This window comes from Homarus americanus, unplaced genomic scaffold (genome assembly GCF_018991925.1).
Source record: "Homarus americanus isolate GMGI-L3 unplaced genomic scaffold, GMGI_Hamer_2.0 scaffold33468, whole genome shotgun sequence".
In the NCBI taxonomy this organism is placed as follows: domain Eukaryota; kingdom Metazoa; phylum Arthropoda; class Malacostraca; order Decapoda; family Nephropidae; genus Homarus; species Homarus americanus.
Window position 1 is genome coordinate 7,673,491 of NW_024714177.1, and position 17,749 is coordinate 7,691,239.

Genomic DNA, 17,749 nt, shown 5'->3' on the forward strand with positions numbered 1-17,749 from the left:
AGTTTCAGTATAAAATAATTAGTGGTACTGTAGGACCATGTGAGTGGTTTACTGTATACATAAATATTACATAAATTATTTCTGCAATTCTTCACAAACAAAACACATAAATCAATTGAATATGTGATGTCGAACGTAAACTGTAAACACTGTGTATGATGTAAAGAGAGCGCGGGTGTAAAACGCTATGTAATTTGATTTTCTCTTTTATGTAAAATTTTACAATTTACTTATAATATATAGGTATACTGTATACATAAATATTACATACATTATTTCTGCAATTGTTCACAAACAAAACACATAACTCAATTGAACATGTGATGTCGAACGTGAACTGAAGCCACAACAACCGTTCGAGTGGAATCGCGTTAGAGCAAACGAGTTCGCGTTTTACAAATATCGTTCCTCAATTCATAAATCGCGTTCGAGCAAATTCGCGTTGTCAAAACACGCGTTATAGCAGAACTCACTGTACCTGTATAAAAAAAAATTGCATGTGACATAAAAAATTACATCATCTCCAGTCATTTGCTTTGATATAAGGCACCCATGATTATAATCTTAAACAATATCAACATAGAATAACAATCATTTTGTCAGCAGTATCAATTATTTTATGAAAATATACATGCCCAATTAAAAACCACTGAGCATGTGCACAGAGGTATAATTTCATGTGCTCCAATACTGTATGTACAGTATTTAAAAAATGTTCAAATGTTATTAGTCTGTATTTGTGCCAGCTTAAGTACTTTTACTACAAAGTGCACAATGGTTATGAAATTTATGCTTCGCTGCCACATTTTAAAAGATCAACCAAGGCCGACACTAAGGAAATCATGTTGAAAGAGTCGAGAACTCTCAAGTCATCATTATCAATGTTTCACTACCTTATATTACAAAAGCTGCTTGTTGAAGAGATACAGGAGCAATATTCCACTTAAAACTGGAGGGAAGAAGGAAATAAAATGTCACAAGAAAGGAAGTGAGGAATAAAACAGAGCTACTGTAAAATTATGAAAGCTTGTAATTGTCCTGAGAATATAAGATCACCAGGTGCACTACATTCAGAAATGGGAGGAAAACTATTTCTCCCTTGTAGTGCTTCCAAGGAACATAAAGCTAAGTCTTGGAATAGTGTATGAATTATCAGTTTTCAGTTATTTTTCTAAAACTTATTTCTAAATATCTTCTTAAATTAACTCATACATTTTCTTAAAGTGCTTCAGGAAAAAGAAAAGTAATTATATGAAAAATAGCCTTTAATCACACCCTCATCCTTCACTTCGTGCACACATCATGGTGCAAAAATAAGGGATAATCAGTTATCACAATAGTATGGTCAGGTTATCAGAGCCCACATTCATAATTATATTAATCACCTTACAGCTATCAATGATTCCTCAGTTCCCAGTGTCATTAAAAATATTTTTAAAGTATGCAGACCAAGCAGAATTGTTGTAATATGATGTTCTAACTACATGTACTGTATTTACAATTGAAGCAGTTATATCATTTATAAAAACAAACACTTTATACTTACCGAAGAACTTTTTACTAATAATTAATTTATGAATTAACAATGGAGTATAACATTTTAAGGCTGTTATTCATGAAGAATACATAAACATGACACAGTAAAGTAGGTCAGTGCATAATGAATATTTCATGTTCATATACTTTCATACAGATTCATAGAATACATAATAATGTTTTTTACTCAAACATATTCATAAATCAAGTAGGTATGAAAATAGACAAAAATAGTTGTGAAGTATGCCACTGGCTTTGGCTGGTATGGTTCGAAAAGTACTGTACAGTATGAACATCTAAATATTTTGAGTAATTTCTGTACATAGCCCTAAAACTGTATTCTCACCAAGTTAATGAACCAAAATTAGGATCTGAAGCTAAATTTTATAATTCACAATTACTAGATGATTTATAAGAAATTTTAAAATGCTAACAATTAAATTTAGTACATCAGATTATGCAACAATTATGAACAACAGGGGGTCCCTGACTTGCAAACGTCCGACTTACGAACACCTGCTGATATGAACGAGGTCCCATAAGGTCAATTATTTTAAGAATCCGACATAGGTACAACTGGTTCATAGCAATAATGTATGAGAACTAGTGTGCGTGGCATAGCAGCGGGTGGGGAGTAATGCATCACCCAACCATGTGCCTTGAGGGAGCATCAGTAATGTGTGTGATCAAGAACAAATTGTTGTTTTTTGCTTATTTACTCTTTTTCTGCCCTCATCATGGCTTCCAAATGCAAACCTAGTGCAAGTGATAGTAATGCATCCAAGAAAAGGAAAACAATTACAATGGAAGAGAAAGTTGATGTACTTAAATGTTCTGAAACAGGTGAACCACCCTCAGTCATTGGTAAAGAGTTGGGTTTCAGTTTGCCAACAATCGAAAAAATTTTGAAAGACAAACAGAAAATTCTTGAACATGTAAAAGGATCTACTATACACCAATTCACTCAACTATGATAACAAAACAAAGAAGTGGATTGTTTATTGAAATGGAAAGATTGTTAGTGATATGGGTGGAAGATCAAAATCAACGGCATTTGCCTCTAAGTCTAGCCTTGATTCAGGAAAATGCAAGAAGTTTGCACTGTTTTGAAAGCTGCACATGGTCGTGAAAGTGATGGGGAAGATTTTATCGCTAGTAGGGGGTGGTTTAATCAGTTAAAGGTAAGTGATTCGACTTAAGCTATGATATAGTACACATAGGGTATGTGTTCCGACTTATGTACATCTTTGACTTAAAAATGTCCTCAGGAACGGAACTTGTTTGTTACCCAGGGACCCCCTGTATTGATTCCAATAACCAAAACTTAGGAAAAAATTGGTATATATTAAAAATATGAAAACTATGTTGTGAAAATTTGTCCTTAAGATATATACAGTATATAAAATGGAAACAAATCTAATAATAAAATGCAAACATGGTCCCAGGAACCTTTCTGCCTTTTTTTAACAATGATCTTTACATTTACAGTCAACAAGTGTAAAAATGTGCTCATTAAAAAGTATGGCTAAAACAGCACAATATATAAAACTTTTGTATACACAACAAACTTCAGTCATATAGAACCACCTGTGTTTAGTGTTATTCAAACAACCTGTAATGCTGTTCTGTGTGTGAAACAATCTAGGATAATAATTTAGAATAACAATAATGTACTCATATGACCAGTCGAATTAAATTTCCCTGATAAGAAAGTGTTTCTCGCACTGGTAAATATTAAGCGTAGTTTTAACGGCTTTCTTGGGTTAGTCAACAAATGAAAATGATAAATGCTCATTAGGATGACGGTTTTCCTTAGTGTCTGAATTAAAAAGTGTTTCTTGGTTTCACCAAAACCGGCTTTTTTTTAATACACAGGTCCACCACCGATTTTCCGGGAACGGATGGTCCTGGGCACCTCTTTTAATCTAGACACAATTATGAAAGGGCACTTGAAATTCTCGCGACCTCCAGATTAGTTTACTGGGCTGCCACAGATGGCGTTGCGTGTTAACCACGCTCACTTTGTTTGTTTACTCTGCAGTTGCTGGTGGTAGCCCTTGATTTTGTGTGATTCTTAGCTTATTTTGCACATATTTAACCCCAGCTATGGCTTCAAAGGCAAGTACAAGTGTCAGAGGTGCTGTAGAGCATAAACCCCTGTCCATATTGATACAAGGTAAGGTGGAACTCTTGAGAAAACTTGACCGTGGTGTTTGGTGCGACAGCTGTGTGATCAGTATGGTATTGGTTTGTCAACTGTGTATGATATAAAGAAGCAAAGAGAAAAAGTAATGAGATTCTATGCAGAAAGTGATTCCAAGAAGAAAATGTGCTTTAGAAAACAATGTAAGACAGTAAGAGTATACTGTACTGAACATGATAGAGTGATGATGGAATGGATTCGACAACGTCGCATTGAAGAAGTGGAATTGTCAGATAGCATGATAATGAAACAGGCAAAGGTGTTCCATGAAGAACTTAACTTAGAACATAACTGTGACTATAGTGAAGGATGGCTTCCAAGGTTTAAGAAGCGTCATGAAATTGCAATGGCGCTTTAAAGATACTGGGAGGTGTATAGCTAGTGGGTCAGAGGTGTATGACCTCTGTTAATCCGGCAAAAGGATGGTCCGGCAAGGCTTAGGAACCAAAGGTGCCAGAAAATCGGTGGTGGACCTGTATTACCTTATATATTAAAATATACAAGTACATGTATACTGTATTGTCTTTAATGGGGATATTGTACAGTGGTCTAATCAGATCCGATATACAGTACGCCGAACGAGAGCTAATAGATACAAGAGATGACACTTCATGAGTAATCGTGCTGTGGGGGTGGGACTGGCCGTTGCCGCATTCACCAGTTTGTTTTTATTTATGCATTATTATATTCTCTGACTGTATGATCAGCCTATTATGGTGTATGTTTTACCATTAATAATATAAGATATTAAATAATAGAAAAAAATGACAATTTGAATTTTAACATCAAAATAATAAAGCCTAGATGGTGTGTGTGTGTGTGTGTGCACGCACATGTGTTTGGCATTTGGCTGATGCAATATGCGCTCATCTTCTGCTCTCTTCCCAGAAGGATTACTATCACCATTGTTTGAATTATTTTACCTAAAATCTTACCATTTTTTCTGTGGCAAATAAGGGGAAGCAAGCCTTGCAGCTTGAGAGAAGTTAACCAGTCACAGTGCAGCATTATGGGTGAGTCCATTCTAAGCATGGGCAATAAACTGCTCACTCATGGCTCCAAGAGGAGGAGAGAGGCCTCAAGGGGGTGTTCACTGGAGGAAATTTCAAATGATTGTGCACGCGAGAATTACAAACAGACAAATATTTAAGGGTTTGGATAAATGTTTCTTGCCTGGAAAGGGTCCGGACTATCTGAAATCTGGACTTACGGGGTCCAGACTTTCGAGGGTTTACTGTACACATACTTTGCCATTTCTAGGGTTATGATAAACATATATCAATATTAGTTATGTGATTTTCTGGACACAGTTTCTGTAATGTATGGTTGCTTAACTGACCCTGTGTAATGTGTATGCAAAGCTAGTCATTACCATATTGAGACACAGGTGCAACACACTGTCAGACACCCACTATCCAATCCATTTGCAAAACTAAGTCTCAAAAGGACTGTAAAAATTTAATATTACACAGAAGATGCAAAAACTGTGATTCTATCTACTGTATAAGTACAATTTTGAGGACAATTATATTAATTCAAGTAGTGAGGATGAAGAGAAGATGAATGTATGAAGTCCGTATGTGTGGCAGTAATCAAATTGAACATTTTAGTGTTGAAGTCTAAAGCTAATCATATGAGTGACAATATGGTGTAATATTGGGTTCAAATGTAAACGCTAACGTTTGCTTTTAAAAACTCGGTTAAAAGCAAAATCAGAATAAAATATGCACTGTGGAACTAACCCCATCTTTTGAAGACTTAAAAGACATATATTAGTTTTAGCTGTAACATTTACTAAAGATCCCAGATAAAGAGGAGGAGTAAGCAGATAACATAGGTTTGGATGGAATGACAGATGTTATAAATATTATAACACCAAAAAGAGGTAGCCTAAAGGCACCTATAATACTGTCTTGGTGCTATTCCAGAACAAATATGCAAAATCTTCTTATAAAATATCAACAACAACACTAAGTATTATAACAGCATAATCTGTTAATGAGTACAGTTCTTGAAAAGAAACAGTTTGTGTTAGGAAGTCAACTATTTTCTGTACAGCACACCCCTGACATGACAGCAGTCTGACTGGTAACTGCTGTAATTATTATGCTACTACAGAACTACAAATAACCAAGAATATCATAAAGTGATTTGTTACTCATGAATCACATGCAATTAACTAGGATATGTTTGGATATCTATTGTATATAGTCATATTCTAACCTTCAGTTAAAAGCTTTACAAAATTAGCTTGAAACTTCTTAATTAACTAACAAAATGTAAATTCATTCCATGCCAACCTATCACCTTAACAGTGAAAATATTTCAAATTAATTATATAATCAAAGTTTTCCTAAAGTTATTTAAAAATCTATTGAGCACTGTCATTCCTATAAATAGTTTTATGAAATACTGTTTCTTCTTTTAAATCACTGTGCCTTATAAATTGTAATTTTATTGCTCTTTTGTTTTGATAAAATGTCTTCAGAGACGAGTGAAATCACAAATTTGATTGCTATAGTGTGAGAGGTAACTCAGCTGATACTTCACCTAGAAGTGATTTCAGTAATAATCATTATACTGTAACATGTAAAATATATGTTTCTGTATGCTTGAAGTTATTCACTTTGAAAGTCGTTTTTTTTTCTTTTTTACAATAATTTCAGATATCCCCAGTGTATCAGAATAAACTTCAAATCAAGCAATTTTTTTAAATTACTGATACTCAGATTTCACAATTTTGCACAAAATGCTACTTATTTTTTCAAAGACTCGCTAAAGTATTCATTAATCACTAAATTTCCGGCACATCCAGCACTGTGAAGTGATACACTATGCTTAAAAAAGTTTTCTGCACATATTACAGGAAATACAATATGAATACAGGGTATATGAATTTTTTTTTAATTTAGTGACAAAACACACTTGGAAATCCTTTGAAACTATGATACTTCAGATTTAAAAAAAATAAATAAAATTGACATTAAAAGCCATTTCTCTGAAGGGTTACATAGCAAAGTACAGTAAAGCAACGATCTCTTATATCAATATACTGTACAGGTTATGGCATTTTGTTTTGATGACTTCCAGTACCCATGTATCATAGTAGGGATAAAAAAAAATTAAATTAAATGAGTTGATCTTCAGGTGGGTTCTTTATTAATGTCACTCACCTCTTACCACCATGACAAAAATTTTAAAAATTGCTTTAAAATACTGAGGAATTCAGAAATTACTTCTTGCCTAGTTTCTTGTTTCCAAATTCCTTGGCTGATAAAATGTATTTTCTATGCACTTACTGTAATTCTCATGATACTGTATTTGGTTTTGAAGAAAAACAAATCTTGATAACCAATTTCAAGAATAGATTCATATTGCTAAAACTTCAAAATTTTCAAGTTATTAATAGCATTTGTTTGTTGCTATAGATGGAGAAAGTAATATCAAGAGCTTACTGCATTATATATCTCAAGCATTAAATATCACAAAACATATATTCTCAAAATATCAACTTGCATCTGCATAAACAGTATGTTTACCTTTCTGGGAACAGCTAAATTACCAAGGTAGGAGCCTTGCAATGTACAGCTCCTCACGTGACTAGCTGCCTTACCAGCAGTACATGTTACTACACATATGATCTTAAGGACCATAGATATCAGAAGGGATAGACCTTCAAAGTACTGTACCTGTTCTTCTATACAGCGACATTCATATAAAAATGAACAGGAAATATATATATTTTTTTCATTTAGAGTTATCATTTACAATATTTAGTATATGTTTTCCCGTGCATCTGAACTGTAGAACCAAATTTTATGCAAGAGTATTGTAATTGATAATATTTATGGTCATAAAAGTACGTTACCCTCAATAACCTACAACATAGTGATCAAACCACCACTGTTGTGTCCGTGAATTTGCACAATCTGTCACAAACACATCATCCATGGACTGCTTGTCACCTCTGTCAAGGCATTTATTTGTGGTCTTGTGCACTAGATGACCAGTCTGGAAAACAAAACAAAAAACATGAATGCAAAAAAATAATGCATTTTAATTTAATAACTAGTCATCCCTTGGTTATCACGCCTAATTGGGACCGCACCGAGTGCTTGATAACGAAAGTACAGAACCTATGGGATTTATTCTAATTGGTTCAAGGCACCCAAGACCCAACCCCACTTTTCCCATTTTACGACCATTTAGACCCACTAAAGATATAGATAATGTTATGGTAAGTATCATAAACACACATAGGCATGGCTAGGCTTTATTACAAAGTGATGAAAAGGGTACGCTCAATACTGTAGTCCACAAAACATGTAGCTATGCTTTCTTTATTTGAGTTCCCCGTCTGAGGAGTCCGTTTTCTCATTGCTTCAGCACGCCTGAGTCCTCTGTTTTCTCTCAATCTTAGAGTGCACCCGAGACTTCGTTATTCCTTAGTAATGACACAGAATTTGAAATTGCAACTCGGGTTGCAATTGTTGAGGCAACTTAGATATGTCTGATTACAGCAAATGTGTTATTGTTAATTTGTAGGTGAAAGAGTTTATCCTCAATAGATGTAGGTGAAGCAAATGGGTTAAAACACCTGGAGGCAACTGCGTGATAACGAAATTCTCAGCTTGAAAAATGCGCTATAACAGCAGGTGTGCAGATTTTGATGGAGGCATGATAACGAAAATCGCGATAACCAAGTGCGCTATAACCAAGGGATGACTTATAATAATAATGGATGCCCCTTAAAATAGAGGATGGCCGGCCCTAGGGCCACCTAGAAGTGAATTTGTTTAAGGTGTAGAAGCTGTTGCCAACTCAACAACCATACCCTAAGTTAACGAGTTGTGTGACCCAGTGTTAAGAAACATTACGAGATGACCGGACAACTCTCCAACAGCACTGGCTAACCATTACCTCGGAACACGATCCGCATATCGATTAACATCCAGGTCCCCAGTTACTGCTAGGTATACAGAGGCAAATGGCGTAAAGAAACCTGCCTATAATTTCACCCTGCCTCGGGATCGAACCTGGATCCACTCGCTTGCGAGGCGAGCATGCTGACCATTACACTTTTATGTCAATTTATAATTGCTGATAAAATATTAAATACCTGTACAGTATTTTTTTTTATATATAAAAGTAGAACAGGAAATGGCTGTAGAGGTCTTACTCTCACATCATTTAACCTGGCCAGCAAAGTTAGCAGTTGTGGTGTACAGTATACTGTTCTGTATAGTACTCTTACACATACACACACACACACACACACTTGAACCAACTAAAATATGCACACATGCACAAACTCTTATACACATAAATTATAAAAGTTTTCCTCTACATTATTTGAGTTAATTATCAAGATTATTCACGCTACAGTATTTTATCCTTCAGAGGTTCACCTGGCCTTATAGAAGAAATTTTTTTACAATCATTGAAATTCCTACACTAAGAGTAGAGTCAGTCTCGGAGTTACAAACACCCGACTTACAAATGGGATCACAATACTCCACTATATATTCATCACAAAAACCTCTTCCAACCAACTAACATTTTCTGGTACAGTTGCAAAATGTGTTCCTACACCCCCTGTAGTAACCAGAATCTCCAAACGGCCAACCTATATGGCCAATAGCAAACCTATCCACCAATCACGTCCAAAACCCATTCATTCATAAATTGTGATAATACTACTGCGACATTGCCGTAGGGGGGGATGTAGGAATACATTTCTGCAATTGTACTTCCAAACGGTCGAGGTAATTAAAATTGTATTTTTAACAACAAAGGTAATAGGCAGCTTTCAAACAGGGAGGTATAACTGCCTGGGAAGATGTTGGAAGTATAATGTATTGTCTACTGGTAGATCCTGCTACCATATGACATCACAAAAACTGTGACCAAGTCCCAGATTGCTAATCTGACTTTCTGTCTCATTTCCACACAATTGCAGGGTTTCAATTGTTCCTCTTACAGGTAAAGGAAATTACTGTCCCTACCTACAGACATTATTGGGTACATCCAGAATGTCATCTGCGAATAATAGAGGACCGTGAAATAAAAATCCGCGAATTTGGCGGGGGGCCCTGTATTTAATTGACCAGGATGTAGAGCAAGAAGTAGCAGTGATCAACACATGAGGTAGAGGCAGGACACAGTCTGATCGGATATAAACAAACTTCACACGCCATGCAGCGCATTTTGCGCGGAATTTAATGGAATCTCGCTTGATTTAGCGAACTAGTTCGCTAAATTGAGCGAATATAATGGAAATTTGATTTAATAGAAACTCTTGATTTAGCAAACTATTTCGCTAAATCGGGGGAAAATAACACAAATCCGATCTTGCGGAAACTTCAATTAAACGGAAAAGATTGGCTCAAATTAGTTCATTACATCGAGAAATACTGTAATCCCTTTATATGTTTACCTGTAGGAGAATTACTTCTTTTACTTTTTTCACAGTATATATGTATGACAGTATATGAATGTACTTCTTTTTTTTTTTTTCTACTTTTATGTAACCGAGTAAAAATAAATGAAGAAAGTTACATATATCTCCTAAAAAAAATACAAGTTGAAAAACAAGTATAACACCTCACACCTGAACTGCTGACGTTATCTTGAAATTTTACCTAGCATTAGTGAGGCCGCACATGGATTATGCGGTTCAGTTCTGGTGTCCTTATTATAGAATGGACATAGATTCTTTGGAGAGAGTACAAAGAAGAATGACAAAAATGATCCATAATATTAGAAACCTTCCATATGAAGAAAGACTGAAAAGCTAAGGCTTACATTCATTAGAGAGGCGTAGAGTTAGGGGAGATATGATAGAGGTGTACAAGTGGGTAAGTGGGATTAACAAGGGTAAAATGGAAGATGTTCTGAAGCTCAGTAATAACGAAATAACTAGAACAAATGGCTTTAACCCTTTAGGTGCGTAATTAAATTTCGCGCCGGTTCCTGAAAAGTGTCAATTATCCTGCCAAAAATGAATTTCATATAATCACATTTTCTATATGTTTTTCCTAGAGAACTTTTAGTATATTTTCCAAATCTGGAACAAAAATTCACATATGTGTGCAAATTTTAGAGAAAAAATGACATTTATACCCAAAAATGCAGGAAATTGGTATAAATCAATGTCTGGTATATGGCAAATAAATTTAATCAATTTGGTTACTAAACAGCAAATTTAGATATGTATTACATATTCAGATAATATCAAACAAAATAGTACAAAAATAAGCTATATTGCATTCAGGAAATACTCCTATACCTCAATACATAATATGTCCGCATGTCGTCTCATTTGGGGAAGTTTTTTCAAGGCCGTGGGATATCCCCGCTTGTCGCATTTAATTAATATAATATTTTGGGCGGGTTTACCCGCATGCCGCATCCAAAGGGTTAAATTAGATAAATTCCGATTCAGAAAGGATATAGGCAAGCACTGGTTTGGTAATAGAGTTGTGGATATGTGGAATAGGCTACCGAGTGCTATAGTATGATCGGGGACGCTAGGGAGCTTCAAGACGAAGTTGGATAGGCACATGGAAGTGCTGGGATGGGTGTGAAAGGGATCTGCCCTGTATGGGCCAGTCGGCCTCCTGCAGTATCCCACTTTCTTATGTTCTTATGTTCTTATGTAACCTGGCTACAATGCTCCCAGCGATGTTAACAGATGCAAATGTGAAAAAAAGTTATATGTAACTTCATTTGTATCAGGTATTTGTAGATTTAAAAATAAATGTTGCAGGAATGGTATTAATAGATAGTAATGCTAGAAAGAGTTCAGAAATGGTTACTGCTTAGCTACCTCTGAAGAGTTGGGTGTCTGCTGTATGGATGTTAATCATCTCAGTTTACCATCAGTACAGTACTGTAGTTATAAATCGAGCTTTTATATCTACAATAAATATTTTTTTTAATTAATTAAAAATTACAATAATTATTTAAGTAAGCAATAACATTTTTAATTCTAGAGTCAGGTTAAGTAAAATTTAGCCTATTGGAGACAGCACCTAGGGGATTCATTAGTCTACACGAGACCGCAACTTCACATATAGGATGATGGCCAATTTTTTTGAGCCATTTTTCAGACAAAAAAGTGCATCTTATATACCATAAGATACAGTAAGTCAAATTCCCTCTGACAAGAATGTTCTGTATGAATTTTGCGCATGTAATTATTTCATACTTCTAATAAATATCTCACCTGTGTCAATATCCATTCTTGGTTGCCTCGCTGTCCATGACAGGAAGTCATTCGAACTTTTTCTGTTGACCGCATGAAGAAGCTTGGTACCTCAGCACAGACCTCCTCTCTACGAAGTTCTCCCTTTTTTGACAGGGACATGAACTATAGAAAAAAATATTAGGTTGATGCTCACCAGAAATAAATTCTGAAATCAGATTTCAATTAGACACCAATTTTTCAAATAGCTGCAGTAAATTAACAATCATAAAAATTCACATAAAACACTGAATGTGAATAAATTACAAGTACAGCATGCCTATCAAATTCGCAGGGGTTAGGTTCTCAAAATAGCCAAATCCACGAATAACATTTGCTGACTAGGGGGGAGGTGGGAGGTTCATTTTTACTCGTGTGCTATGAAATGTATATTCCCTTTATGTGTTTGCTCTAAGGACAATTATTTCTTTTACCTGTAATGTATATATGTATGTGTGTGTGTGTAGACACACACACACATACATATACTGTACAATACATTACATATATACAATCAGAAACAAATGTATCTGTATTAAAAATGTGAGAGTCTACCCTCAAGTCCACTCTGTGATTTGTTATTAATAACAAAGCACAGAATTGACTTCATGGTAGACTGTCACATTTTTAATACATTTGTTTCTGATGATTTGTGAGAGGATTCTTCCATTATTATTTACTTGTATGTGTTTATGTGTCTACACACGCACACACATATATACAGTACAGGTAAAAGAAATTACTGTCTCTAGAACGAATGGCTCCCTGTCCCGGCCGTGAAAATGCCAGCAACTTTCAAACTACCCTTAGACATTCTTGGGTATATCCAGGGTGTCATCCGCCAATAATTGAGGTCCGTGAATTACCGTAAATATTCGCAAATTTGAAGGGCATGCTGCACCTGCATATGGATGCCACAAACATACACAACATATTACTGTTGGTCACTTGGACTAAACATGCCAACTTAACTCGTATCTTAAAAATCCCTGCATCATAGTAATCGTAATATATATATATATATATATATATATATATATATATATATATATATATATATATATATATATATATATATATATATATATATATATATATATATATATATATATATATATATATATATGAAAAATAAAAAGCATTCTAAAGCCCTGTGTATGATTTTTTTTTACATTAATTCAAAATGCAAAAGCTCAAAAAAAAAATTTCATCACCCTCACAACTCAGATTTTATAGAACTACAGTTAAGTTTTTATTGATATCCAAAATAAGCACCGCTTACCAATATGATGTGTTGTTTTGTGATTGGATGATGTGATAGTACGCCCAGTGCCCAGTGGTAGCAAATTTGAGTCAATTTAGAGCACTTCATTATCTACTGTATTAGTTTTCTAACTTTAGTTTTATTAAAATGATATCATTAATGTATCATCATCATACCAGATAATGTAGCTATGAAATGAATGAATAGAAATGGACTTTATTTCATAGGAAAAATACGGTAATCAATTAAATGAAAATCAGGACTGAAGCTGACGAGAGGGGTTTGCGTGAAAGAGTCACACAGTGGGACTTACATTAGGGATCTTCTGGACTACAACGTAATCAAAAGATGACAGATACAGTACTTCCAGTATATCGAAATTATAATTATAAAAATCGTGTTGATACACTGTAGCCTTTGTTTTTTTCCAATTTTACTTGATTTATCTTAATTAGCAGTTAGGTTGTTTTTGTTTTTTAAATAGGAAAAATAAACATTAATTGGTATCCATTACACCTGCCAGGAAATTCGTCTTGGAAGAGAGGAGTTGCCAAACACTGCTACAACAGAAATTTTCAAGATTTTTCAATTACCATGACATAAAACATTCACTAATAATTTTTATGTTCATAAAATATATTGTATAATCATATTAAAGAAAAAACTTTTCCCTTTGGTATGAATATGGTGATACATCAAGAGTTATAAATATAGACGAAATATCACTATCAACTTACACATGTCGTGGCATAACTGTCACTGATCAGGCCTGCCACAGCCCACATAATTAGTCGTCATCACCCTGTTGTAGTCACAAAGAGGATGGACACTATTGGTGTTTTATGAATATGATTATATCTCCTTGTGATTAGGAGACATCTAATACAACCGTTTAGAAACCTAGTGTAAAAGCTGTATCATTTGTTTAAAACCCATTATTACATTTTGCCTACGGTAGTCTGCATGTACAGTACTGTTGGCTAAGTACACATACAGTACTTCTATTATGGTTAGCCAAATCCACAAATTGTTAAGCTGGGTATTTCTGGTTATACTGTAATATGGTTAAGTGCTCAGTTTTCTATTGTGTGCAGGGAGAAACTTGCTAGAAGTTACATCGTTCGCCCTCCGATTGACTTTGACTGTTGAGAGACAAGTGGGCATGAGATTGTAGGCATTTAACTCCAAACAATCACAAGCCAAAACTAAAATGAGGGGCAGTGCTTATTTTGGGGTATCAATAAAACAAGAACTACAGTTTTCCCATCAGTCTGAAAGTGCTCACATTTAACTAAACAGTAACCATACATCTTAGTAATAACAAGTTCCTTACTTCTATTTACACTAACTAGAATTTTTAATTAGGGAAATCACAGTGGCAATGAGCCTCAAACTACCAGCATCCCTTCATAAATAACTGTACGTATATTGTATTGTATTTCACACAAATTATTATTAAACATCTTTATCTGAGGAAATCACAGTAATACAGTAATTTCACAGGAATTATTATTATTGTGATGTTACAAATAGATCTTAAGAGTATATATAATAGTTACCTGACTAGAAGCCATAAATGTGTGGCAGTTGTAGAGACCCATGTTATATGGATTCTTCTCATGCCTTTGCAGAGTATCAAAACAAATGGATGGTTTTGTTGCATTGTTACGAAGCTACAACAAAAAGAATGGAAGACTGTAAAAGTTGAATTACCTTAAAAAAATAGTGGTTCCCAAGGAGAGGTGTTGATACACAAGAGAAGGAAGATAGAGATAAGTGTAAGCAATAAACATGCATAATGAGAATAATACATGCTGTATTCCTTGCAATTTATTATTGGTACATTTACTATAATTGACGATTCATCCATTTTTAAGTATATTTCTTTTGTCGGTAACTGGTAATAATTAAAGTTTACCGGTATATATATTTATATAATAACCTTCTCTAGATCCTCCATGCTTAGATGATACCAAATTGTCATTTGAGTTAAATATATACACTCTGTACCAGGGGTTCTCAAACTGGGGTACATGTCAAATATATATTGTCTAAATATAGTTTATAAAGAATTTCCCACCAAAAAACTGCCACTCCACAAATTTGCACTAACACTGATGTGCCCAAGCACATAGTGCCTCCACTGTACAGGCAGTAATGAATGACAGGCCTACATATAATGAAGCCAGGGAGTGCCAGGCAATTAGTTCAAGACAACTGCAATTTTGCAGGTCAACACACATTTTGTTTGAAAAAATCAGTTTGGTTCAGAATCTGGTACAGTGTGGGCATCTTGTGTGAAGCAGGGCTGCCTCAAGTTTTGGTGTTAGCAGCAAAATGGTTAATTGATACTAATTGTTCACATTTATAAAATTTATGTTCAGTATGGTATTGTAACTGCAAAGTGGACATGTTGACCAAAATAGATCAGCCTTTTCGTGTGATCTTGAGCCATAGTCAAATTAGGCTCTTTGTGAGCAAGGATTTCACCACACATGCTATACCCTATCCCAGTGTAAATTGGTGCTATGTTGTCCAGTACAGTACAAGATTGAAATGTTTCCTTTACATTTATAGTGACATTCTGTGATTATAAAATACAATTTTGATATACTGTGACGCAATCGAGTAAATAGAACTATGTCACCCGAGTAGGAATATTGGCGGTTACACGGTCACCTCGGCATAGCATCACACAAGATGTTACACCGCCCTCGCAGTCTTTGTTTATCTTCGATACGTATCAAAAGTCTGTTTACAAGGACTATGCTTTATCTTCATACAGGTACAACACTGTCTTTATTGCTTGAATTTACAATGCGTGGCAAGATTGTGAACCATTCAGGTAGTGGAAGCAAAGTAAAACAAAGAAATGGTTTAACTCTTGAACAGAAATTAGATGCGATAAAGTGATATGATTGACTCCACTTCCTCCTCCACCACTTGTCTCAAACAACCATTTCCTCTTCTTGTGATTGTTAAAACATTCTTATAAGATTATTTACATTTCATATGGTTAAAAAGTTTTAATTAAAAAGGTTTTACCATTGGAAGCTGTTAAGAGTCGCCCTTCCATATTATGTCATCATGTTGGTTCTGCACCTTCTTGCATGGCTCCATTTTCTATTGTGCATCAACTGCACTAACACACCATAACAAGTATTTTTCCCTGTTATCATGTTTTTATTCTATTAATAAATTATATTTTTAAACAAACATAGGTATTATAAAAGAACATAAAACTAACAATAATATGAAAGTGTACGTGGGTCCCACGTTGGTTGGTGCTCTCGCAGCTACTACTCCCAAACCCCTTAATTCACATTCAATCAATTGTTACAATACAATGTGATTTTTCTACAACATGGTGTTTTTCAAGAATACAACTACAGGGTACTACATTATAGGAAAACTCTGTTAATCTAGAACTGTACTCTGATTTGTGATTGGCTGTCTTGGCATTAGTTTCTGGAGGTCCTACCAAGTTTGTTTAAATCAACCAGTCGAGGATTTTTAGTGTTCTAAGCTTCTGTACATCTCTAATTTTCCCTTTAATATTACTTCAAAGACGCCAGCAAAGTGTGTTGGTGGTACAGGGACAATGCGCATAACTTTCACCAATATGTCAAGAGTTCAAATCTAGCTTGGCCCAGACACCTGTAGGAAGGGTGTTATCCAGTGTGAACCTACCAAACATCACAGTTTTCCAGTTCCTCCTGTACTAACACGAGATAGACCAACCGCCCAAACATCTACGGTAGTAAGCTAATAAGTGGTGGAAGTTATGGTAATATTATGCATGTTACACTGGGCTTATGTAAGATACACACAATAATATTCATTCTAAGTACTCTTTATTAAAACAAACTAAGGGCAAGTTTCTTTATGTTCTTTGCCTCTGTGTATTCAACAATAATTAGGAGCCACAGTAATGGTTAGCCAGTACAATTGGGAAATTGTCCAATCATGCAGCTCATTAAACTCAGGATGTGGTTATTATGTTAGCAACAGCTTCTACACCTTAAATAAATTAATTTCTAAGTGATCCTAGGGCTGTCCATCCTCAAACTTGAGGTTGTAACCATTGTTTTATATAAGTAAAAAAAAATTATATCTAACATACACTCGACCCTGTGTACCGTGTATCAAATATGCCATTTCCCATACTCACAGCTGTGTAGTACATGCAGAATTCCACTAAAAAGCCTGATCATGCACTACTATCAGAAATTCAAAACATGTTCTTACATTAATTGTACAAGCAACACCTCCTAAAAGAAAATGTTGCTGTTTATTCTCTAAAACACAACCCGCAATAATCAAGACTCAAGTATTGGCAGAGTTGTCTTTGTTGATGCACAGCTGCACACGCATGATCAGCCGAGATTATTTAACACTTGTAAAATTATTACAATCTTTGAATAGTAGGGTCGGGTTATATAGCGACTTTATTTACCCTAATTATTTTTTTTTTTTATATCACGACTACCAAAATTATCAA

At 34.8% G+C, this 17,749-nt stretch overlaps 1 protein-coding gene across 1 annotated transcript in view; it reads right to left on the bottom strand.

The window, feature by feature from the left end:
• Positions 1–1,250: 1,250 nt before the first annotated feature.
• LOC121877702 (polypeptide N-acetylgalactosaminyltransferase 1-like) overlaps positions 1,251–17,749 on the bottom strand; it is a 40,377-nt gene continuing 23,878 nt past the window's right edge. Inside the window, exons 8-9 of the mRNA XM_042383531.1 lie at positions 11,967–12,110; positions 1,251–7,750 (exon numbers count right to left, since the gene is read on the bottom strand). Coding sequence (XP_042239465.1) covers positions 7,610–7,750; positions 11,967–12,110 — 285 coding nt within the window. The 3' untranslated portion in view covers positions 1,251–7,609. The remainder of the gene's footprint in view (positions 7,751–11,966; positions 12,111–17,749) is intronic.